General features: G+C 33.0%; 2 protein-coding genes across 2 annotated transcripts in view; both read right to left on the minus strand.

Moving 5' to 3' along the window:
- LOC128222331 (CD109 antigen-like) overlaps positions 1-8,306 on the minus strand; it is a 119,124-nt gene extending 110,818 nt beyond the window's left edge. Inside the window, exons 1-2 of the mRNA XM_052931310.1 lie at positions 8,252-8,306; positions 7,430-7,573 (exon numbers count right to left, since the gene is read on the minus strand). The gene's annotated coding sequence lies outside the window, so the exon portion shown is untranslated. The remainder of the gene's footprint in view (positions 1-7,429; positions 7,574-8,251) is intronic.
- The window catches only part of LOC128222333 (CD109 antigen-like), a 63,812-nt gene that overhangs the window by 6,134 nt on the left and 32,959 nt on the right, over positions 1-24,719 (minus strand). The window contains 19 exon segments of the mRNA XM_052931313.1: positions 343-507; positions 1,672-1,880; positions 2,783-2,954; positions 4,588-4,668; positions 4,878-5,034; positions 5,315-5,396; positions 5,956-6,132; positions 6,778-6,916; positions 7,430-7,573; positions 8,252-8,374; positions 8,914-9,027; positions 9,528-9,645; positions 11,668-11,789; positions 12,378-12,412; positions 19,206-19,299; positions 20,709-20,765; positions 22,908-22,973; positions 23,686-23,835; positions 24,075-24,269. Of these exon segments, the coding sequence (XP_052787273.1) occupies positions 343-507; positions 1,672-1,880; positions 2,783-2,954; positions 4,588-4,668; positions 4,878-5,034; positions 5,315-5,396; positions 5,956-6,132; positions 6,778-6,916; positions 7,430-7,573; positions 8,252-8,374; positions 8,914-9,027; positions 9,528-9,645; positions 11,668-11,789; positions 12,378-12,412; positions 19,206-19,299; positions 20,709-20,765; positions 22,908-22,973; positions 23,686-23,835; positions 24,075-24,269 (2,400 nt within the window).

Here is a 24,719-nt window from a genome sequence, read left to right on the forward strand (position 1 = left end):
ATATATAAAATCATTTTCGGACTTATTTAATTGCTTACAGCAGAAAAAAGTTTAGAAATAGTATGTCTAGATGCGCTCCGTTTTGACAGACAAACAAAGTATTTCTCAGTCTCTATATGCTTGATGTTAATACATGTTACCAGCTGAAATTTGACCATTTCAGATTTGGACGTATTTATTTATTTATTGTAGTAATGAGTGTTCTCTTCTACGCAAGATTTGAAAGAGTAAAACATAACGAAAGCAGTGCAACGTCAAAATTTCAAACGGATAAAGTAGGTCACAGAAACATATTGATTTAAGTATGCCTTGTCTAATTATTAACCAACATTACAACCTTACCTCGAAACTATAAGTGGTATCGTAGGTTGCCTGAGTTATCTGATATTCATGCACGAAATTGTTTCCAGTCGTGTTCAGATGCAGTCCGTAGTTGGGAAATGCACCCGGGGCCATTGGATCGCGGGCTGCAAACTCGGACAAAGCTTGAAGCGACACAACAGTGTCCTATAAAACAAATACATACATAAATATCGACATGAATATAGAGCAGGTGTCAAATAGAACTGAAAATAAAAACGATTTAGGTAAATATATACATCAAGTAAAATAAAACCATATAGACAAAATATGTTGGTAATCTGGCAGTTATTTGAACGATATCTTACTTGACATATTCGATGAACAAGCCACCAGACTGTAGTAATAAAAGGCATTTTATTTCATCGACTAACTCGTTACAATAATCAGTGCAGGCAAACAATCGGTCGATACAAATACATGAGTAAGTCAGCTTTTTGCATTGTTGATATTTCCAATTTGTATAAAGATTTTTTACGCATTGCTCGGTGCACAATAACTGCCGTACTCTATCAGGTGACTATTATTCGAGTTTGCGATATGCAGCCAAGCGTAATACTGATTTTTCTTTGGTTTGGTTAAAGGTAGCCAAAATAGTTATTAGTTGGCTAATATTTATTCGATAATTACTTTTGAAAAAAGTTGTTATACGTTTTAAATCTTTGCTTCCGCTTATTTTCAACGTCAAATATATCAAATTTTAACCAACACTGTCAGTGTTTGTTTTCAAATTGCTGTACACAATTGATACATTTTATTTTGTCAAGTTATTGTGAAAACATGCATGATCAACAATGACCTTGATTGAAACTTTTATATTTTTTTTTTCAATATTTATAAAATAACCCCTAGGTCGGGTTTTAATCTGAACTGTTTCTATGTTCGAGCATATTGTATTATCGCTACACCATAGTGACATGTATGTAGTGTTAATATATTGGTAACGCTATGGAAAACTGTGGAGAAGAGTGATGTTCATGGTAGTGTTTTTGTTTAATAATCTATGGTGGGGGGGGGGTCGAACTTTCATCCTTGTATCATTCGATATTAGCACATGGATTGTCTGGTATGCCTGATGTGTGTTTGTAGTTTCAATGACATCATATTCTACGAATTTATACATGTTTAATGATGTACAAGGTTATATATACAGGATCATGCGATTTCCATTGCTTAGGTTCTAAATGTGTACACATCTTTAGAGATTTCTCATGACATTGACACCTGCTTATTTAACTGATAACATTATTCCAAAAATGTTACATTATTTCAATAGATTATGAAAGCAATTCAACGTTTGCTCTGAATTACCTGAGTCGATGCAAAACCGCCTGACGGGTTCCTCTGTGACACAAGCCAGTTGACAACTTTACGTCCCTCATTCCGTTTTCCGAGTTCACTATATGTCAGAAGAGCGTAAGATGTTGCCTCAATATCACGTGATGGAGCCCGTGACGGCGCCGCTTTCGAGTCTGCCCGTTTGTTTACCATCCGAGAATGTTGCCAATACGTTTTGTCACCTAAGTGGTAATGATAAAAATACATGTGTATTTATAAATATGTTTATGTATATATATAAATTGTTACTTTGTAGTAAAGTTTACGGCTAATAACAAATGAATTTGTGAAAAGGATATGTGTATCATCATTTAAAAGGTTCACTCTTACTCGCAAATGGAAAGTTCCACAACTAATACAATTGTATACCGTGTTTAATTTGAAAGAAAGGTAATGATAACACGATACTTCTACCGTATGAGACGATAGTTGATCAATGTAGATATTTTAGGTCCCAACAGTCATTGAATATGTGTTCGTATTCAGCTATTAAATACACGGTTACAATCTTGTTATCAGTAATAAATATTTTCCATTCATGTTTCAGTACGTAGTTAAATATCTATCATTCAAAATTTATGTTTGTTATACATGTGTATGCATTGATTTTAAATACAAGTGTCACTTGAATTGAGATTGTGTACAATCTTAAAGTCAATTTTCAAGCGAATTCGATACTTTTGTATAATAAGGTGGGCAGAAAAAGTATGATAGATATCAATTCGACTAACATTTTGCGGAAAAAACTACATCCTATCGGGGAACAAAGACGAATGCAATCATATAAAATCATATATGTCATCTTGAGATCTAAATATAAAAAGAACATAATCACCTTGATTTGTAGCTCAAGCGTGAAATTTATACAAGACGGACTTATGCTACGCTACGCTACTACCAGATGTCAAGTCAACATGTATTTTTGTATTATATGAATGGGTAGTAACAATTTTTGTGTGGAATATAAACATTTATTCGACATAGTGATTGCGTAAAAACCTACATCGTAAGGGAAACTACAGTGAAAGAAAGCATGAAAAACTTACTTGCTTTCGACATATAGAAAAGAAAAGCAAATATTCACCTTGGTTTAAAGCTCCAGTTTGTAATTTGTTCAAGCAAGACGGACTTATGCTACTGCCAGATTTCGCCAAGGCGTAACATAACACCGCAACAGTGTACATGTCGTGTGGGTCGTTGATCTGGGCCTCCAAATAATGCATTGCCTTCGTGATTGCATTATTCAAACGGGAATCCTGCATTTATATAACAGACATGGTATTCATATGATATTATTACACACCTCATATACATACAGATTCATGACAATTATTTCACATTTACTATTTGTGTGATTTGGAAATTCATCTGTTTTCGACAACGATACTCCTAATGTGATTTTTGTAATACATATTTAATATATGTCCTTTAAAATTTCCAGATTTTAGAAACAAAACATAAAATGGCTCAAGTCAGTATTGCACTTTCGCTAGAATCCTTGCCGTATTTATTGTGTTCTCGTCCATCTACGACTCTCAGGTTTTAAAAACAACTTAAATATGCCATGTCTCGGCACTAATTGCCCTCTTAACAACTTGCCCTCTTTTTTATCGACTTACAGAGAGCAGAAAACGTTTTTTTTTACCAAAGGCGCTTGCGTGTACGCTTGATTGTTTGAATCTATATAGCAATGTATCGTTTAATGTATGTGTATATAAACACTACAAACTTTCAGTTAGTAGAGTATCAAACACATTACATGTGATTTTTGTAAAGCCTTTACCTGATGCTGCCGTACGTGAACATTTCACAAGGGTTAAGACAAAAGAATACATACTTAATACATGTCCTTTAAAATTTCAAGATTTTAGAAACAGGGCATAAAATGACTCAAGTCAGTATTGCACTTTCGCTAGAATCATTGTCGTATTTATTGTGTTCTTGTCCATCTATATATAATAGTGAATATAAACACTACAAACGTTCAGTTAGTAGAGTCTTAAACACCGGTGTCCGATGCGCAAATACGTTCAAAATGTTTGTTATATAAAGTATGTATGCACTGTGCTGCTTGTGGAGTTTTGTGTGGTTCTTTCATGTTTGAAATGTTATGGTTCTTGTCTTTGGCGTTTACCCTATACCATTAAACCGTGTGTCTGTTAAAACTTTTTGCTACTGATCTTGTTTATGTAGCTTTTCGCATACATAATACAACAAATAACTTCAGAGGTGCAAATCCTAATTTAATTTACTCGTTCATGTTTTTCCACCAAAAATTTGTTGCATCCGAAAACGCTTATTTTATCATTATGTTATTTATGATATAAAATTTCAAACAAAAACATGTATAGCATAAAAAGTAGTTTGGAATTAGTGGGGTTCGAACACAGGCAAGTGATGTCAAAAAGTATAGAAAACAGCCGGCTAGACGTTAATAAAACTTCCGTTTTCAAAGACGATATTTCATCGTTCATCATTTACTGAGGTTCCACCTGTTTGAAGTTTTTGGTTTGACACTCTTTATGATTTGCCACTCTTTATTTCGTATACTGATTCTGTATATTCCTCAAATCACTGAATAGTCTTTAGCAAAGCCGACCTGATTCTATCCTAAGTGGAAACATTCCAAGAAATATTTTTATATACAGTGTTAGCTCAAATCATGTTCCGGGGCAGATGATAAAACATATTTGCAACTTCTTGTTCATTTTTATTTTTAATTGAAATAATTATTTACTTCTGATATACATAACTACGTTTTTTATTTTCAAATTACAAAAACATATTTCTTTTCTATTCATTCGTGTATTAACATTTTTTTCTTAATGTCGTTACGTAAACCAAGTCTGTTGCAAGTATTTTGAATTGTATTGGAGCTATTTTACTTACTGCTACTAATTTGAATCCTCTGTTTTCGAGCATCGCGATCAAAATGAACGCTGTGTGAGAAACACCGGTCTTTGTTCCTGACTGAAAAGGTATGTTTCGTAGATTAAACGATAACATGTTCTAGTATCATTCACATCGATGAAATAATTAATGAGCTGAATTCAAAATTTATATTCAATACACATAAACAAACATCTTAAGGCAAATGCTTCATGGATAAGGAAGATTTGATTATTTCGTTTGTACGGTTATATTATTACGGTATTTTTTCAATTAAATGTCAAACATACTTGGTCAACCCATCTCATTGATGTCCCAGGTTCTCTGAAGGACCCGTCTTGATCTTGTTGCCCAAGAAGCCATACCATAGATCTTGACAAAACCTGGTCATCTACTTTTACTATTGAGCGTGCTTGACCAAAACACTTAAGGACGAAAGCAGTTAACCTGAATCAGAAATGACATATTATTTACCCAGGTTTAAAAGTATTTATCATCAGATACATTAATGAACGTTTTAAAATCCTACATGTCAGCAAGGACGCGTTTGTACTTTACCAACTGTTTAGTGACTTAACTGGTGATAACATCAGCATTTGAAATATTAATCATACGTCTTTGTTTGGAAGTAGCTAATTTATAAAGTGATTATTTTTGAATTTCTGACTACTGGCTTTGCCCTGTATTTAGCATTGTAAAAACGGTAAACTAAAATGAATATTCATACCATGCACTACCAGATAGATCGCGTTCCCCAAAAGCACTGAATGAGCCATCCTGATGCATATTTCTAAGTTCGTTCTGATAACCTTTAAAATCAATAGAAAACATGTACTATCGGACGTGACATGTTAAACGTAGTGTAACATTTATTTCTGAGGGCTTTTATTAAGATAGGTCGTCAATAGAGTTATTTTATGGAAATGAATAACTTGTTGTTTTTTGCGAATGTTACTAGTCTGCGAATAATCTTAGTACTCATGAAACGAAAATTTAAAAAAATGCTTGAAATTGATTCACATTTCCTTTGATACTCGCGAAATGAAACACATTTTGTCTTGTTGATTTTAGTCTTGAAATAACAAGAAGACGAGCTTGCTATAATGTAAACAATATGTACTGTATGTTATTCGCCTGAAATTCTATTAATCCAATAGTGTTGACGCCAATCAAGTAGTTCAGGCATTACATTTACTCAAATACAATTACATCAAAGAGTATCAATATATTTTCTCCAGTAGAGTTCAATATTGAATATGAAATGTGTCTTATAGTCTTACTGTTATTCTGATTTATTTTTATTAATTTTGTATTAATCTTGCGAACATGATACACTAACAGTGATGCGGATGAGATTAGGTATACTACCGAATTTCACTTGCTGCACAGCCTTATCTTCTATCTCCTTAGTAAGCTTTCCAACCGTTTTCAGATATTTAGCAATGTAAACATCAGGTGCAAAGTCAACCATATTTTGTTCCCCACAACCGTGCGGCATTTTCAGCAACCCCTGTAGACCATCAATGCTTGGCTTCATGAAGTTCCCTAAACATATAATATTTGGTAAATAAACAGGTTACATCAAGTAGCTTGAAGCAAATGTCACTAAAAATAAAAGTATTGGAAGTCAAATGAAATGGTCACAAACAGCTCTACCTTTGAACCAACTTAAATCACTAGTTATGACATGCAAACAAAATAAAATATCACAAACAAACGAACATTATGTACTTTGTTGTTATGTTGAAGGGTCGTCCCCATAAACAAAAAAAAAGAAAAGAAAAAGAAACACTGTTAAAATTGTTAACTGGTACAATACATTGCCATGAAATCATGTAATCTATGAATTTATCACTGTTGCTTCGATATCTGAACCATACATATGCCAGCTCCCTGAACCAGTTAATAATGATTTCACTTAAATTTATCAATTACTCACATCAGAGATGGGGTGACTTATTTTGAAACATTTCAAGGTATGACATATGACTTTTGTATTCAAGGTTTCCTGCAAATAAAACCCTTTCAAAAGATAACGTAATGATATGGGACGCAATAATGCACCTAAGAATGTACCGGAATGGAAACATTACTAAAACATGTGCAAAAACATATAAAAAGCGCATTTACAAAAAAACAACAGTGTTTTGTTTTATCTCTGAATGCACACACGGAATGAGATTGGCTTACCGGTCATCTTAACTGTAACAGTTTTACTACCCGGGGCCATATGCTGTGGGTCTTGTAGGGACACGGTGAGCAGTTGGCTGGATAAATGCGTCAAATTGACGAGTTCCTGAATGTTTTCCCTTTTTAAAATTCCATATGGCTGTAAAATATTGCGTAAACATGCAAATTATCAACACACAAACAAGAAACTATCAACTTGTTTGCCTTCTCCGAGTAGCTCAGTTTGCGAAAACAACATCATTAAACATTTGTTTCATTTTGTAATATATTAATGTAACAAATTACAGAAAAATGGTTAAACTGATTATGGGTTTTCTTGATGATAAATCTTATCTTGAAATATCTAGCCTATTTCAAATCCATTTCGAGAGAATTCATTCGGCTTTCATTCTCTGGCATTCCAGCGAACGTTAGTGTAAAACATTCTATATTGACAAACACATTGATATCTTTACTATTCGATATAATGTACCTTTCTAATGTACGACCCTTTTGTACACACCTATAAATGGGCCAGCAAAACTCTTAAAACCTAGCATTTTTTTGTTATATGAAGTTGTTTAAAAAACAAATTTAAACTTTTAACCTAAACAATCTTAGAATTCGCTTCATTTTTCATAATTATGATGAGCAGATTCGGTTGGACACCTACCACGACAGTCACTTGTTTTTGTATTTTATCAACTGCAGCAGCTCTGAGGAGATCCCCTGCTCTAGCCTCCGCAGTTATTGTTATCCTCCCAGTTGTAGTTGGAGTAAAGTGTACAAAAGTAGATTTACCTTCTCCCGAATTTACCTGGAATATACAGCGTGTATTGTGTTTTTTATGTTGTTTTTTTCAAATGTATTAAATTGCTCCGGCTCAATTTGGGGTGAACACATTTTTTTTAAACGAAACATTTTGTCCATGCAAGAAAAAAAAATCCGATGAACACATATGCAACAATCACCAAGAACAAAACACAATTGTCCGCAGCGCAACATGGGGAATGTTGTAAGGTATGAATATAGAATTAGATTATTATCTGGGCTGCCCTTTATGTTTATATCATCCCATTAATCTGAAATGCATACTCGCATTCAACAAGCTTCCTGTTACCGCTGAGCCTTGGTTGCCAGCGGTTTACGAAGGGAGTGTGTATGTCTAAAGCAGCTTTTCTAGGCCAATGTTGTTTGTCATGTCTATATTTTTTATTATTATATGTTGAATGTATTACAGGAGATTTATGTGTTGACTGCTGGTTTTAAATGATTTAGCAATAATGTCTTGAAATAAAATAAGTATCTATATTATAAATGTTAAAGACATCACTGTTATGTTTTAATTTTTGTCATGAGGTACATTATTATATTCTGTAAGTAATTAAGTATTGAGGCTTAAGGATTGATATTTCCTTTTTTATCTTATAAGTCTTCGTTTGAAAATGTTTTGTAGCATGATGGTAAGCGAGCAGTACATAACAGTCTTACTTACCTCTAATTGTAACGAAAGAAGAATAAAACTATCAATTGTGTTGCCTATTGAGTCCACAATTGTAATAGATGCAGCCGGTATAGGATGATTCATGTCGTCCGAATGTTGAATTTGGACAGAAACCTGTACAATACAGTGGTTATTGGAAAGTAACTGTCTCTTTAATCTATTCTAATAATTACAGTTTTATTTGTCAGTCATAAGTTTAACAATTGAAGTAACTGAATGTAAATAGTATTCCATACTTATGTAATGAACTAAGAAAACAAGCTCAGTAGCCAAATGTTTAAATATAAACCCCGTTTAATTGCACAGGGAAAATGCTAAAGACATATAACACAAAAAATAAAAACATCACAAACAAGAAACATGGCACAACAGCACAAATGTCGACCAAATTTATACAATACACAGTCTTACAATACATATGAAGTTTTGAAAGGTATACAATGTATCTGTTTTGATGATTCGGAATGTAAAACAGCAGATAATGACTTCATGTGTAGCCAAAATACACAATCATGACGTACATTGAGTGACGAGTAAAAATGTTTAAACGAATGCAATTTAAATGATCTATATTTTAAATATTGCTGATGTAGGAAAGAATAACAAAATCATAGCGATTACAATAGAAAGCGATGCGATAATATCTAGCGTACCTGTTGAGTACTTGGAAGATAATTGAATACAGTAACTTGCAGAAGGAATTCTTCTCCTTGCACGATTGTTTCTGGGAGGTCCATCGTAATAAAGAAATCGTTTCGTACAGTGACCTGCATTTCAATATTGGCAAGGAGTTGTCATTGTTATTGGTTTAAACGTTATTTATTTTAATATATCATACGAAGGAAAAGGCATAATCATTATATATTAAACGATAAAAACTGGACAGAATCTCTCTCTCTTCAAGCTAATAATCATTATGTGGAAATTTGTGTAAACGAAGACTTAAACAAGCTTTGTAAAGTGATTGTGGAATATTCTTGTCCAATAACTATATTGAAATGTTTGTCCTGAAAATAATATTGAATTGTTATTGTAGATCTAATGCCAATAAACAGACGAATAACAGAGTTTGGGTTAAAAACGGTTTTATTTCTAACAAATATCGTTCTATGTTATTATCTTCCTCTCGCTACGACAACTATTCCTAAAATAAACTAATTTAGTATTCATAACAAACATTTTCTTAGAATTTTTCCAAGACAATCAGCTATACATTTAACGATGGTAATGTTCAACATACGTTATACAGTTTGTACGGCATTTGTACCTTAGGTATATTTTCTGCAATTCCGAAGCTGCTCTGGTCATTTGTCGCAAATACTGATGTAATCCATGACGTCATCGAGTCGGGTACCTCACGCGTCAGATGAATTTCTCCACTTGTTCTGTTGTTAGAAAATATTGAACATAATATAAGTTATTTTGATCTTCAGAGAAAATTGACACACACATTTTACACTATCCTGAACGTTGTAAGTGGTGTATTAGTTTATTTGCAGACCGTAGCATATTGTTTATATTTTCTATAAATCAATCTATCATCACCCCATTACTTTATTTTTTTCTTTATCTCTCCAATCCTCCTCCCTGCAAGTATTTATTTATATCTCTTCCCCTTCCTTTCTCAAACTTTATATGTTTTCATTATTTCTCCATATCTCTACCCTACCCTCCATTACTCTCATTATTTGTCCATGTTTCTATGGCACTCCAACTCCCCCATGCCATTCATTATTGTTCCATTATCCCCCCCACCCCTTTCTCCTATTATTATCTCCATATCTCTTTCCCCCACACGCCTCGCCCTTCCATTTATTATTTTCTCCATATATCTTCCCCCCAGACGCCTATCCCTTCCATTCATTTTTTTCTATTTCTCTAATCAGTATTCTTCTCGCCAAATTCCTTATTTCTCCATCTCTCTATCCCCAACCCAACTCCCCTAATTTCTTTACTTTTTTTGATGATACATCAGATTCATGGGCCATTTAACATAAGGAAATCTTGCTGTAAAATGGTTTACAATGATTAATCCGATTGATCAAAAGTTGTTTCATATAACTGAGTTCATAAAATGATTAGTATTGATGTCGTTCTTAAACCATATGCTTATATACTCGACTTGATGACCATATTCCCTTACCTATTTGCTTGTGAACACGTGCAATATTGCATCCAATCAATATATAGAATATCAAAACACGTACGTGTTTAGGGGTCATAACTTAGAGAAACAAGTGCTAATAAAATAGTTTTGGTCTTTAGAAGTCAAGTTAGGGAGACGTTTAATGATAAGTTTAACTGTATGAAAAGTGCTTAAGAGTGTTGAGCGTGTAAGTACACAACTTTTAGATAGAATTATACTAGTTTAAAAGTCTTGTCCATCAATGTGTAAGCAAATAATCAGACAAAGACTTAAAATAATCAGGCCACTTAGGAATAAATAATTAGAGAAACGAAGAGCGAGAATATAGCTGTAATAGAGTCTCATATAATGTATGGTAAGTTCTAGAGTTCAACATGATGCTTTATTTATAAGAAATGCATCGGAAATACCAACGAAATTTCAAAAGATATATGTACGGAGCATAGCATCATTGTTGTTTAGTGAAAATCGCTTAATTTTACAGATATTGTTACACCTTTTCAATACAAGAACATGTTGTTTAAGATCGGATTTGTCATAATAAACCTGACACTGTAAATTGAATTACATATTTACTATACCACTATCCAGCTTTATAGGGCGAATACCGCAGAGAGAATCTTTATAGTATAAAATACTTAAGTGTCAATGTCTTTCAACCTTGACAACTATTTGGAAACTAAGAAGTAAATATATGTTTTTTATATGTTTAAAACTATTATCACAAGGTACATTTGCATTATTAAGCTGTAAGCAAATGTTTTATGTTTAAAGCATCAGAGTCCTGGTACCAAATATTAATCTGGTTATTTCAAAGGATTTATTGTGTAGAAAAAGAATAAGTGTATGCTTTACATATCCAATTGTTGCAAACACGCTGTTTCGACCTCAACAGTTCGATAAATGTGTTCCAATTTCAGTAAGAATAAAGAACACAAATACAAACTGCATTAAGTTTATATGTAACGTATTTTCATAGATTGTACATAAGTAATTAGTAAGCAATGTCCGTTCAAATAATAACAAAGTTATATTGCTTCATTAGGCATCAACATTTTACATCATAGTCGTACCTGGATATTCTAATTGTACGTCGGATACTTGAGCATTTAGACTGAGGGTCTAATCATTGCGTGCTTTATTTGGTCTGATGCGGATACACAGCGTTTTTATGAATATATTGATTTATGAGATATATAAAAACACGTAGTATATTACAATTTAAGCATACAAGTAAAGATATCTAAAGGAACGTACTCACCCTACTGTGTGTGTTTCCCATATCCACGTTTCTGGAAACTTACTTCGTAGGACAGCTCCCAAGTTAATATCTAGATAAAATAAAACGTAGCGCGCGTTTGTACTACGATGACAATTAACAAACTAATTTATGTTAAGCACCTACAATGGTTGTGTTCACATAAAAGAAACGCCTTTGCAGTAACGTCTACCGCAGTCAAGAATGGAAATGGCTATATTTTTGCTGGTGGTATACATTTTATTCTTGAAAAATATTTACTAGCTCTACTTAGCGCTATCAAAATATCATATTACATTCCATTCTGCAAGGGTGATCCTTTCGAAACACACTCTATATCTATTATAAAACTGCGCTAAATCAGATTCATGTAGCAATATAAGATCCTAACATTTGAGAAACAACCGAACGGTAATCTTGCGTCGCGGTTACATACAATGTAAGTTAAGTGTTCACAATCCATTTATACACATAGGTAGCATCCTTCATATATAATTCATTCATTCCAAAGCAGGCTAAAAGTCTATTTCATAACAAGATGGTGGTTCTTAAACCCGCTTTCTCTCTGGCTCAAGTGTGGCTACAATGAAGGTTACATAACACTATTTATCGTGACAGCTGTCACAACACATGATTATATGGGTACAGCTTTAACTTTGATCCATAGTGTGTAACTTGTACAACAGGCAGTGCTTTTCTTTAATTAAACCTACCTTTGCCTTGGATATAAGCTGTAAAGAAATAAAAGCTTAAGTAAAAATGATATAGATATAATTATTAACACAGTAAACATATCACATTTTTATATTTTTTTCCATGCTTGTTTTCATTGAATTATAATATTTAAATGACAGTGTTGAAGCAGAAGATGGCGGTATATACAAACTGTTTGTGGATATTGCTTTTTGGCAATTTATAAGTGTTCGTTATATACTCAAAAGATGTATGTTCTTTCATTATTTCATTATAGTCATGCTGAAGGTAATATTTCTTTAAAAAAATAGAGTACAATTATACTTACGGGTCGGTGCTATATATAACAAATAAAACACACATTTTATATACTGATATCAATTTGAAAGTTCAATCAATTTATCCAGTATTGAAGCTGCAATCTTACAGATTGACAGTTTTGAGCTTTTTTATAGGTTTAGTCAGCTGATTTTGGTATAAATGCCTTCGTTTCATTCATATAAGATGATTTACAATAGAACAAGTCTCAATTGTTTGAAAAAATGCCGAAAACCTTTTTGTTTTATTCTTTAAGCGTTAGTAATAATTTTACCCATACATATCCATTTATTAACGTAAATATTAAACAAACTGCGATCTGATATTTTGTCAGCAGTCTTGTATCACTTATTTCCAGACATATATGCAAAGATTGACTCAATCTAAGACAACAAAAAACAAAACAAAAAAAAAACATAAAACAACCCCGAACAATTAAAAACATTTACATGTATGCCCTTTATCAAAAAGCATTTTCATTGCTTTGTCTTAAATGCCATCAAAATGTGTCTTCAATGATCAAAGGTATATGTTTACATCGCAAAATACATCAGTCTGGACTTGTCAACGGTTCTGACTTTTAAGATCTAAATACGAAAAATAAAGTAACGTATTCAATACTTACGGGGCAAAGCTGTAATGCAATTGTAAGGGTATTACTTACATTGATATTTATCAATTTGCATGTTTTCTTTTTCGAGCAATAATAATTGTTAGTATATTAAAGTTAATTAATTTGTATGTATAACGAATATTGTTTCATTGTAATAATAAAATTGTTAAAATACCTACTGAATACTGCTGTTCAAATATAATGATGCTTCAGTTTTCTAAATAACAGTTAGAAAGGACGCTAAAGTATTTGAATGCTATCTCTCTCTCTCTCTCTCTCTCTCTCTCTCTCTCTCTCTCTCTCTCTCTCTCTCTCTCTCTCTCTCTCTCTCTCTCTCACACACACACACACACACACTCTCTCTGTCTCTGTCTGTCTCTCTCTCTCTCTCTCTCTCTCTCTCTCTCTCTCTCTCTCTCTCTCTCTCTCTCTCTCTATCTCTCTCTCTTTCTCTCTCTCTCTCTCTCTCTCTCTCTCTCTCTCTCTCTCTCTCTCTCTCTCTGTCTCTCTCTCTCTCTCGCTCTCTCGTCATTTTGCATTATCCATATACCAGTAACTCACGCGAAGCGAAACAAAAATAGACGTTTTAATATGTCATTGTTGGGGTCCAAGACAATCTTGGCGCCTATACAAAAAGGGGCCATAAAATAAAAGCAAAAGGAGCTGCCTGGATTCATTAGTCTTTTTTCTAGAAATGTGTTAACGCTTTCGAAATGATATAGAGATATATTCATTTTACAGCTAATTCGATTTGATTAGCAATGAACAGCGATGTCTTGATTTATGTTAGGCTGTCGAGGAGTTAAAGTAATCGGAAAATACTCCTTCCACTGAGTCTCACATAGACAGGTATAAAACATTGACCGGCTGTTTGGAGGCTGTACCTAAAGAAGGAAACTTATTCATTTGTAAATGATAATGACCGATTTTATAAAGCTTTTTTTTATTATTGTCGTAAACGTTTGCATTGTTCGTATGGAAGGTGGTGTACCAAACCTAGTAACGCGTGATACCGCGAAATAAAAAACCGGTTCAAACATACAACAATATGATAAAATACAATGAAATTAACATTTGCAAATGTTTCATCAATATTGATCCATCCGCACCTTTTTCTAACCACACGGTGCTCGACTGCTGTTAGAAATTTACATCGGATCAATAAGTGGTACGTTTTCATTGACAGTCAACATATATACACAATAAAAAAAAAACATGTGTAAAGTAAATTGACCTTTCTCAACAAATCTAACTTTCATAACTAGAAACAAATATACTGTAATTACTTGCCTGCAATTATAGCTTTACCCAACGTTTAGAAAACAGTGTATGAAAGCTTTGGCAAGAAGCCGTTTACCAAAGTTCAAAAAAAGGAGGTGACCTCTTTTCCAATAAAATTCCAGACATAATAGACAGTTGACAAAAGGGATTTTCTATCAGACTTAGTATGTTCTCTAAATAAAGTGTTCCAATAAAGCACCGAAGTAGGTAAAATTGTTCACTTACTTGAACCATGATCTAAAATAAAAGAAGATAAATGTAATGATAATTTGCATTTTCGAATTTTATGTCATTTTCGTGGGAAAACTTTTTCTGAGATATGCATTACTAAAACATTGCACAAAATAACCTGAAATATGCATATGACGCAGCTGACCTGACATACATATATTCTAAATAACAGTATAAAGTAAATATGAATAACATACTAGCTTCTGTTAAATTTAATCTTGATCTGACTAAGGTTGTTTAATTACCCTTTACAAAAAATGGAAAATAGTATTTCATTGTTATAAATATCTAAATTACAGCCGTTTTACCCACAAATACTGTCCGTAAATGTCATCAAAATATATAATAATTATTTCTAAACAAATCGTTTTCTGCACACGACTTAACTGATTTTCCCGTATTCCAGGTGACACAATATGTGTCAATGTTGCAAGCCATGACAGACTTAGTTTCTGTACATGTTTTAAATGCTTGGAAAACAATTTGATAACATTTTACATGATTTATTCGCTTAAAGTCTTGAACCGCATTATTGATTTGCAAACGTTTCAGCACACGTAGTCATAATATAAAGCAAATACTATCCCCAACGTATTGTATTTCCCTACTCATTTACAAATATATAAACTGAAAAAAGTAAATATGTCAGAGTCTTGCGTTTGATACGTTGTGTTTACAGTGCTATATTTTCGAACATTCACGCGTCGAAAACACGATTTTTTTTTTAACATTATGAATCCTTAGTACAACTTTGACACAAACAATTGCTTTTCTGCGTTTAGAAGTGAAACGTGAATAAATCAGCTCTTAACAAACACTTATCTGTAAATATGCATGCTTTTTTGTTAAGGTTCTTTAGTTACTGGCCACAACCAAAGCTTATTGAGTTGTTTAGCTGTTATAATCCAGTCCAATCGATCAGTTATTGATTTATGTGTACGACAATGATTTGTCATCATTGTTACATGCGACCTTAAACCTAAAATTCCTAAATTTTTCAACTAATAACTCATATATCGTGGTTGTTAACTGTTATTATGATTTTTCGATCAATGTCAAATACCATAATGGTCGGACGGGAAATGTTCTACTAACCGACTGACTGGCCGATCAACCGACATTTTCAAACGTATATTCTCTAATTACATCGCAGGGTCATACGAAAAAAGCTTAAGGTTACACATATTTAATATGAAAAGTGCAGGTTGCATTTTTGTAATAATATATATATTCCTACTTACAACCATAAACTAGGGCTGAAAAAGATAATGATTATAATTAGGAACAAACATATGATTTCAGACTATAAAATAGGACTATAAAATTGACATAAACATATCAGATAGGTACTGAGTTTCACCGTAATTTCATGTTGTTGATTTTTCTAGCAGCAAATACTGATATTTAAGAATAAATACATCTTAATATATTAAAAAAAAATACATAAATACACAAAGTATGTGTTACTATTTGCTAATGTCAAAACACTTATTGCTTTTAAAAATCAATGCACTATGTTAGCATATGGTTAAATAAATAGAAGATGAAATAATAGTTCGTCCTGGAAATATATGCATTCAAGAGAAATAAGAAAAAGAGACCCATCCGCGACGCATGTATATTAACTTAAAATCAATAGATCCTTTGATGCATTGCTTGAAGAATTTGTGGTGTTGATATACGACTATATATTTGAAATACCTTCAAACAATTGACAGGAATTATATGCATTTATAATTGTCTTATATATGTCTTATGCAAAACAAAATGCCACAAATGTATTAAAAACAAAAAGGAAAAGTCCAAATTGTAAAAATTGTAAATATAAACATCCTTCCTCGTCCTTTGTCTTAAATAACAATGGACGAGGACAACAAACGTGAAACATTGAATAGATTTAATACAAAATATGCCATAATATCCGAAACCGAACTTTTCTCTTATGACGATTTCAGTTTTATGTAACGTACGATGTCTTGGGACATTGAGAGTCTCTCGTTTAGGACTGGTTGTGCTGTGATACTGAGAGTTACTCGTTTGGTGTTGGTTGTGTTGTGACATTGAGTGTCTCGCGTTTGGCGTTGGTTGTGTTGTGACATTGAGTGTCACTCGTTTGGTGTTGGTTGTGTTATGACAGTGAGTGTCTCTCTCGTTTGGTGTTGGTTGTGTTGTGACAAAGAGAGTCTCTCTTGTTTGGTGTTGGTTGTGTTGTGACATTCAGTTTCTCTCGTTCGGTGTTGGTTGTGCTGTGATATTGAGTTTCTCTCGTTTGGTGTTGGTTGTGTTGTGACATTGAGAGTCTCTCGTTTGATATTAGTTGTATTGTAACATTGAGTGTCTCTCGTTTGGTGTTTGTTGCGTTGTGACATTGGGTGTCTCTCGTTTGGTGTTGGTTGTGACAGTGAGAGTCTCTCGTTTAGTGTTAGTTGTTTTGTGACAGTGAGTGTTCGCCGTTTGGTGTTGATTGTATTATGACAGTGAGAGTCTCTCGTTTAGTGTTAGTTGTTTTGTGACAGTGAGTGTTCGCCGTTTGGTGTTGATTGTATTATGACAGTGAGAGTCTTTCGTTTGGTGTTAGTTGTTTTGTGACAGTGAGTGTCTCTCGTTTGGTGTTGATTGTATTATGACAGTAAGTGTCTCTCGTTTGGTGTTTATTGGCTTGTGACAGTGAGTGTCACTCGTTTGGTATTATTTGACCTTGATCACCTCTCCTTACATCATTTGTGCTTAGTTTTAAGTTTGCCTCAAAAAAATTCGAATATTATGTTCTTGAGATTTAAATTATATAGGCAATTGAAAATAATAAATCTAATGTACTTACGCATAACTTCATCACCTAAAACGTTCACAGACAATTATTTTACTAAATATTATAATAACTATGAACACAATAACATTATCACGTGATAATCGGATATAATGAGATTAATACAAATATCAAGTGCAATTATGGATTCGGATTAGCATTTTCTTCCAACTTAAGCAAAACATAAGCTAATATATAAAACAATATAAATATAAAATCGTTTGATTTAGTTTAAGTTCGCAATATATTTCAATTCTTGAACACGAAATGTGAATATTTATCTCGCGGCTACAATCCTCGTTTAATATAGCTTTTGGTGCTCATTCGGTGAAATATGTTAAGATCTTACACTTAAACAAACAGTTTTACACTCTATAGTACTTTTATATCAACATGTTTAACCAGTATGTTTTTGTCGTCTGTTTTGGTATTACTATCCAAGCATCCGGTAGTCCGGTTAGCACAGTAGCTACCGCATCGATTCTCCACAAGGCGTTCGGTTCCTTGCATTGGACGCATTTGGGTTTAGTTACCGATCACCTAGACGGACAAGTGTTGCTGTTCTTTTCTTAGGGTTCTGCGGTTAACCCCACAACGCAAGAAAAACATTCAACATTGTGCCAACAACAGGGACTTAGTATATGTTTATATTACTTTCTTCATTCATATCATTAGATGCAACTAAGGTTTTATGACTGTAGGTAATATATTTTAATAGAGTTATGAGCAAAACAAGTCCACAAAAATAATTTATTTGCTTATTAACTTTTATTTTACAAGGTGCAGAGGGTATAAAAGCCCAAGGTGAACAACAAGATCACCCGTTTCTCTAAGGTTTCATGACTCTATACAATATAGTTTTGGAGTTTTGAGCGACAGAAGGCCAGAAATTCCACTCTTTGCTAATCCAAGAGCCATAACTGTGGTTTTTGTTCATCGGGAAACGAATCGTTTGGTACACAACTTTATTACCTTTTTCCTATTATCTTTAGGCAAAGACAAATTTATATGCATCCCCTTATTTGTGTGGGGAATAAAAATAAAATGAAAGTTTTATGAAAGCTGCAAAATGTTGGTCCAATAAATGAATCAGAATAACAAAAATAAATACTTAGGTATTGAAATAAAACAATACACTGAAAGTCTGAGAGCCAGCTAGCATGTTTAAGAGTTACTAATCAAAAGACTCGCTTGTCATCATGAATTTAGTTTTTTTCATTATATTTCATAACTCATCGTTGGCATTTGTCTTTGAATAAAATTGTTTGCTGCGAAGTCATTGACATGCAATTTGAGTATGTGCTATTGTTTGTAGATAAACTTATTACATTAAATCATACACAAATATTGATATTTTGTTTGTCGGATAATCATTGTTAACAAATAGTGATTTGATACTTGAGTATTTTAAAACAAACACGTTCAGTTATAGTGCACTTTCAAGTCTTAGACAGAATAATTGTTTGGTACTGACTACAGTTTTCGTTCTACATTTAAACAAATGACGGTATAAAGATCAGATATTGGAAGGAGAAACTATTTCCAAATAAGTGTCCTGTGTGTGATCTTAAGTACGAGTACTATAATTATGGTACTCACAATCATTTACGGTCAATCCACTGAACAAAAGCAAATCATACGCGTTCCATCGTTCAAAGCGTGTTCCGTCTGTAAACAGTATTAATCCTGTTTGCTGAAATTAAATTAATTCTTCAAATTGCATTTGCAAGTTCAAAGCAATTGTTTGATTGTAATAACCATGAAGTTAGTTCAATCAAAGTTCTACTTACTATTTTGTTGTATTTCCTTGTATATACACAGCTAAAAAAATATGATGATAATGTCTTTATGAGTGTCGAATGTATTTATTTAAGATAGAGCAACAATTATTTTATATCAAAGTAAACATTCATTCAGATGAATTCTAATAGTTTACGATGTGTTAAACAATTATCAATTTCAACGGACCAGTTGAAAGAACTGCATCGTGAACGTTCAATGTGTTACTTGTTTGTTAACTTACCTCCCTTTCAATTGAAAATACAGTAAATTACCTCCCTTTCAATTGACCATACAAGAAAATAGTATTTAAAGTAATCAGTTTATGTCAGGTAATTTGATTTTTTTCCTTAACAAGCTCTTTTCATTATTAACATCCTTCAATTGCATTGCTTATAACGCCCACCTGTTTAAATCTCAGAAGTTCAGATACTTCAATAAAGCTAAACATTTAAAGGAATGCATTAAGGCCTCCTAGTAAGACATTTTAATTATATGCTTGTTACAGTGATACAAATATCAAACTGTGAATTTCATAAGGTACGGAGTTAGAAGGTGACCCAAAATGAGATATATGTGGCAAAGGAAACCATATCTGGTAAGAGTGAACAACGAGCTCGAATATGGTTTCCTGTGCCCCGTTTATCTCATGTGGATATTTTTGTGAGTCACCTACTATCCCCGTAACTCAAAAAATATAACGTAACGTAAATATCACGTCGACAACCCATTGATATTGATCAATTTATGTGAAATCATAGGAATCGTAAAAAAGACGCCATTTTGTTACGATATAAATTAGTGACCCAATATGGGAAAAGCGGGATCTCCGCGTGACTAGTTCTGAACCAATGACGTTGCGTCATTTCTGTTGAAAGCGTGATAAATAGCCCCATGGCTAGCTGAATGCGGTCCTCGTGAAACTTGCAATTCTTTTATATGGAAAAATAGTGCGAAACAACTGGTAAATAACGGCGTATGACGACGATCTATTAATTTTTAATATACGCTCCACTCAGCCGAAGTCACGCCATAAAAATATAGTATCGAGCTGTGTTAAAATGTCATCAAAAAATAAAAACAAGTGCGTCGTTAAAATGCAATTGATCATCTTGCCCTTTGTCTTACAAATGAATCCAGACAGTATGTTATAACCCGGCATATTATATTCGACTTTTGCTAATACCTCATGAAATCCAAATCTGACAAAATCCAATCCCATATTAAAACACAAAATTAATAACTATATTGTATTAAGCGGTCTGTGGTAGCATTATTAAAAGTTAAATAAAGGAAATGTGAATTCAACAACATGACCATTACCATATAACCGTCATCTGTATCGCCGTACAAGCCATACTCGCGTCTGTCTCTATCAACCTGCGGAGGTAAAGAGAAATATGTTTTTACATATAACATATGATATATTCACCTGTGTACAAAGACCTCGTACATCAAAATCACATATTTGCGAGTCTTTATTTTCTTATTTAACGACAATATGATCATTTCGAATGGCTGATTGAGTGAAATATTTCTTAAGAGGACACTGAATATATAGTGAGTAAGTTTAAATAAGTACTCATATTTGTCGCAGAATATCAATGTCAAATTCAAAGCCAGAGCAAATTATAACAGTTTAACATTTTAACAGTTTCAAGAAACAGATATCTGTTTCATTTTTTCCATCATAAGCATTTGATTTCAGAAAATTACGAAATGGTTTGTGTTTGGCTTTCGCTCATAATTTATGGCCTTCAAATAGTCAGTCCCTCATTGGACCAAACAGCCATAGACGCAGCAAAATATATATCATATTCACTTGTGTTTTCTCATAGTCCTACTCTATAGAGATAATGAATTGAATGGTGTTGTGTTTTTTTTCCGGTTTGGTTGTTAGTTTTATCTTCATATTCGTATTTGTTTGCGAATAAAACGGGAACCAATTTTCATTTTTTTCCGGTTTGGTTCCTTGTGTTTTTGTCACCAGCTTCCTTGTTTGCGAATTTAAACGGGAACCAATATATTGACATCTCCGGAATTAGCAAATTAATGTAATAATCTGATACTTTATGATATACTTTTGTTGAAGACTACGAGCTGTTTCTCCAAAAATGTATAGATATTGGCATTTCTTTAAAGCATATTACTTTGATATAGAGGATCTCAAATGGGTGTATTGTGTATCGAAATTATTAAACAAATTCATTTGAAAAAAAAAGATAAAACGAGGTTCTTCCGAGTTTTTATCGTTTTGAAATGACAATTTTAATCAATTTGATGCACAATTAACACGAACTTAAGATTCTATTTATAACATATCTCATTTACGGTCGAAATCTAGGTCAAAGTGTCTTCAATACACTTCTCTTGGCATAGTGCGAAGTATCTACATTGTAAATTATCAGGATGCATCATCCGCAAGAAAGAAAATAAGCCGACATAAAAAACTTTGTATAAACAATAAAAAAAAACATAAATCATGTTTCAATTATCAAATGATATTTGAAGGATTGACTTAAAAACAACAAAACTACATATTTCAATTAATTTAAATCAAGCAAATTAATAAAAAGAGCAATGTCATATCTGCGTGACGTCATTAGTAATCACGCGAGTGTGTACATGTCATTTGGCGGTTGAAGTTTAAAAAGGACATAAATCAGCGTCACAGGCTTTTTTTAATTGTGCGAATTCGCTTGTAGTCGATTACAGCGTTGATTTTTGTCATTTTGACGGGATGTGCACAAGGACATTACCTCAGTGAATTGGAGCACCATAAATGTAAAATCCACCAGAAAAATTATGATTTGATGTGGAATCAGTGACTGTGACAGTGTGTGAACTTGAATATTGCTGGCGAACTGCCTAGAATGTGCATTTTGCAAGGAAGTAGACAGGGTATTTTTAATGGAGTACAGAATGCTGGACATTTCCTTGTGATTTGGATTGATGTGGCTATAGTTTGTTATAAAGTATGTTCTTGTGTACCGATTTTTGCATAACCTGGTTCGCGGGAGTATTGTTGACATTCAATTTCTAGACGAGGTATTCTCTGGCGCTGTGATCAGGGAGGTGTTTGTTTGGATAAAGCCCAGCCGTCTTCATCATTCGTTTCAACGTGAAATTGAGTTTGTTGAAACCGACATGATTTATTTTGAAACATTCTTTCTAATGTTTGTTTACATTTTTTGACAGCGCGTATAAATACATTTTTCTGTGATGCGGTTACCTAATTTGCATAGTTATTGCACTAGTTATATATGAAAATTATTGCATTGGGTTATAAATGGTAGCTAGTAAACAAATTGCATTCCGGCTGGTGAATTAATTTAAGATAACCAAGTCATTATCTATAATCGATAACGAACATTAAAATACTTAGCAAGCTTTAAGTATTTTGGAACTTGAGTGTCAAGCTGCGAATTCTGCTGTTCAGCTGTACTCTTAACCTCCATGAGAATGAGGAATTATGATTAATAAGTCAATTTTTATAGTCATTAAAACAAAGGGGTTGCTTACATATCCTCCTCTCAGCCCGAGGTTGGAAGACGTGTTGTGAGATACTCTAAGAACTTCGTCGATTATCTAAAATACATATCAAATAATAGGAAATCTCGTATGTCACTTTAACATGCATTTAAGATGTTTCAAATCTTGTAGATACGCTAAATATATTTTTGAACAGAGGTAACTAGTATGTCGACAAGTCTAACTATACTAGAGGAGGTTGAAAAGAAGTGTTCCATAGGCCCAAAACAGCCATACATTTATTTATAATTACGTAAATATAAACAATTGCACAAGTCAAATCGGAGAGTGGAGCGTTAAGTAATACAGCTCACCTAAGCAACTATGATCTCCCGTTGTCTGTTGCGTTTCGGTAATAAGTTCGTGGCCTAATTCATTTAATTGTAAGTCAAATTGAAAATGAAGTTATTTTATGTCCATAAAGTCATAGAAACTACAGAAACAAGCTCATTAGCCAAAACGTAAACCAATATCATGTTTTTAGGCTAAGTCTTTCCTACTTTTGTATTTGTTTTGCAATGTCCTGACAGACTGACCAATGTTAAACATACTTGCCTTCGTAAATCAGACCCTTTGCCTTTTTCGACTTGCTTTGTTTTTAATACATATTATTTTTATCCTGTTTTAGCGTATTACTTCTAGAATTAATTTAAGATGATAGTCATTTACAAAATGTCCTAAAATAATTCATGAAAAAGACTCTGGCTTTATTTTATGTTCCATCTGAAATGCCTTATTTGATATAGTGAAATACTGTCTACTAGTATACCTCATTTGCGTAAATGTCATTGTCTGATCCAAGCAAGCGATTCCGTTCGTCCTCAACTAATATATAAACCGTCGATCCATGATCTGCCTTCACTTTCATATCGACCGTTTGCCTTGGCGTGGTCAGTGTTGTGTTAAATGTTACTTCCACCTGAGTGAATACAATAAAAATAGCATTAATTGAAAGATAACATGAAAATGACGGGTATAGGTATGAATACGTGTTCCACAAAAATATATGTCGGGAAATGTATTTCCAATTTGATTTATTATTTTTGTCCAATTTTTATGACGAAGCTTTATAATGTTGATATTAGTTATAACCTATAGAAATACATTATTTGACAAATGTAAACGCACAGACGCATGTTCTTAACCACATAATCATACCTTGTTAATAAAGGGCTTCCCTTGGACTTGGATCACTACATTGTCCGATAGAATGTGTCCGGACTGTGTTATGTGTGACACCATGAGAAACAATCGGGGAAACATGTCTGCTGATATCAGAACATTAAGACCTATTATCCTTGAATTGCTGGCAGGTTCTTGAATGAGTCGTATCATCTTTCCACGTGAGTAGAACTGAAGTAAAATAATATATATATACAAATACTCAACGAACATTCCAGCCCTCTTATTTTAAGATTGCAATGCATTTTGTTTTCATGATTTCGTCCCTTTGTAATTTTGGATTTGAGACATACATATTTTTAGAGATTTTTATTATCAATTTTATTTGGCATTCCGGTTTTATTTTCCAATAAATAAGCGAGCGTGTGATTGAAAATACGAGGATTTCTTTCTTACATTGGTATTGTTAACAATAAACTTGTCTCAAAGCTTGTGTAAAACTAGAATTAAATACTGAAACATTTTTTTCTGTTTTCGTAAATGCCAAATTTCGGCATTAATGTCGCTTTATCTTTATCTACATTATTTATTTTGACTCATGTTTCTTAAGACTTACTATACACTTTTAACATGAACATATGGCAGAATATGCTCATAATTGCAAATAATCATATGATCCAA

This window comes from Mya arenaria, chromosome 16 (genome assembly GCF_026914265.1).
Source record: "Mya arenaria isolate MELC-2E11 chromosome 16, ASM2691426v1".
Classification (NCBI taxonomy): domain Eukaryota; kingdom Metazoa; phylum Mollusca; class Bivalvia; order Myida; family Myidae; genus Mya; species Mya arenaria.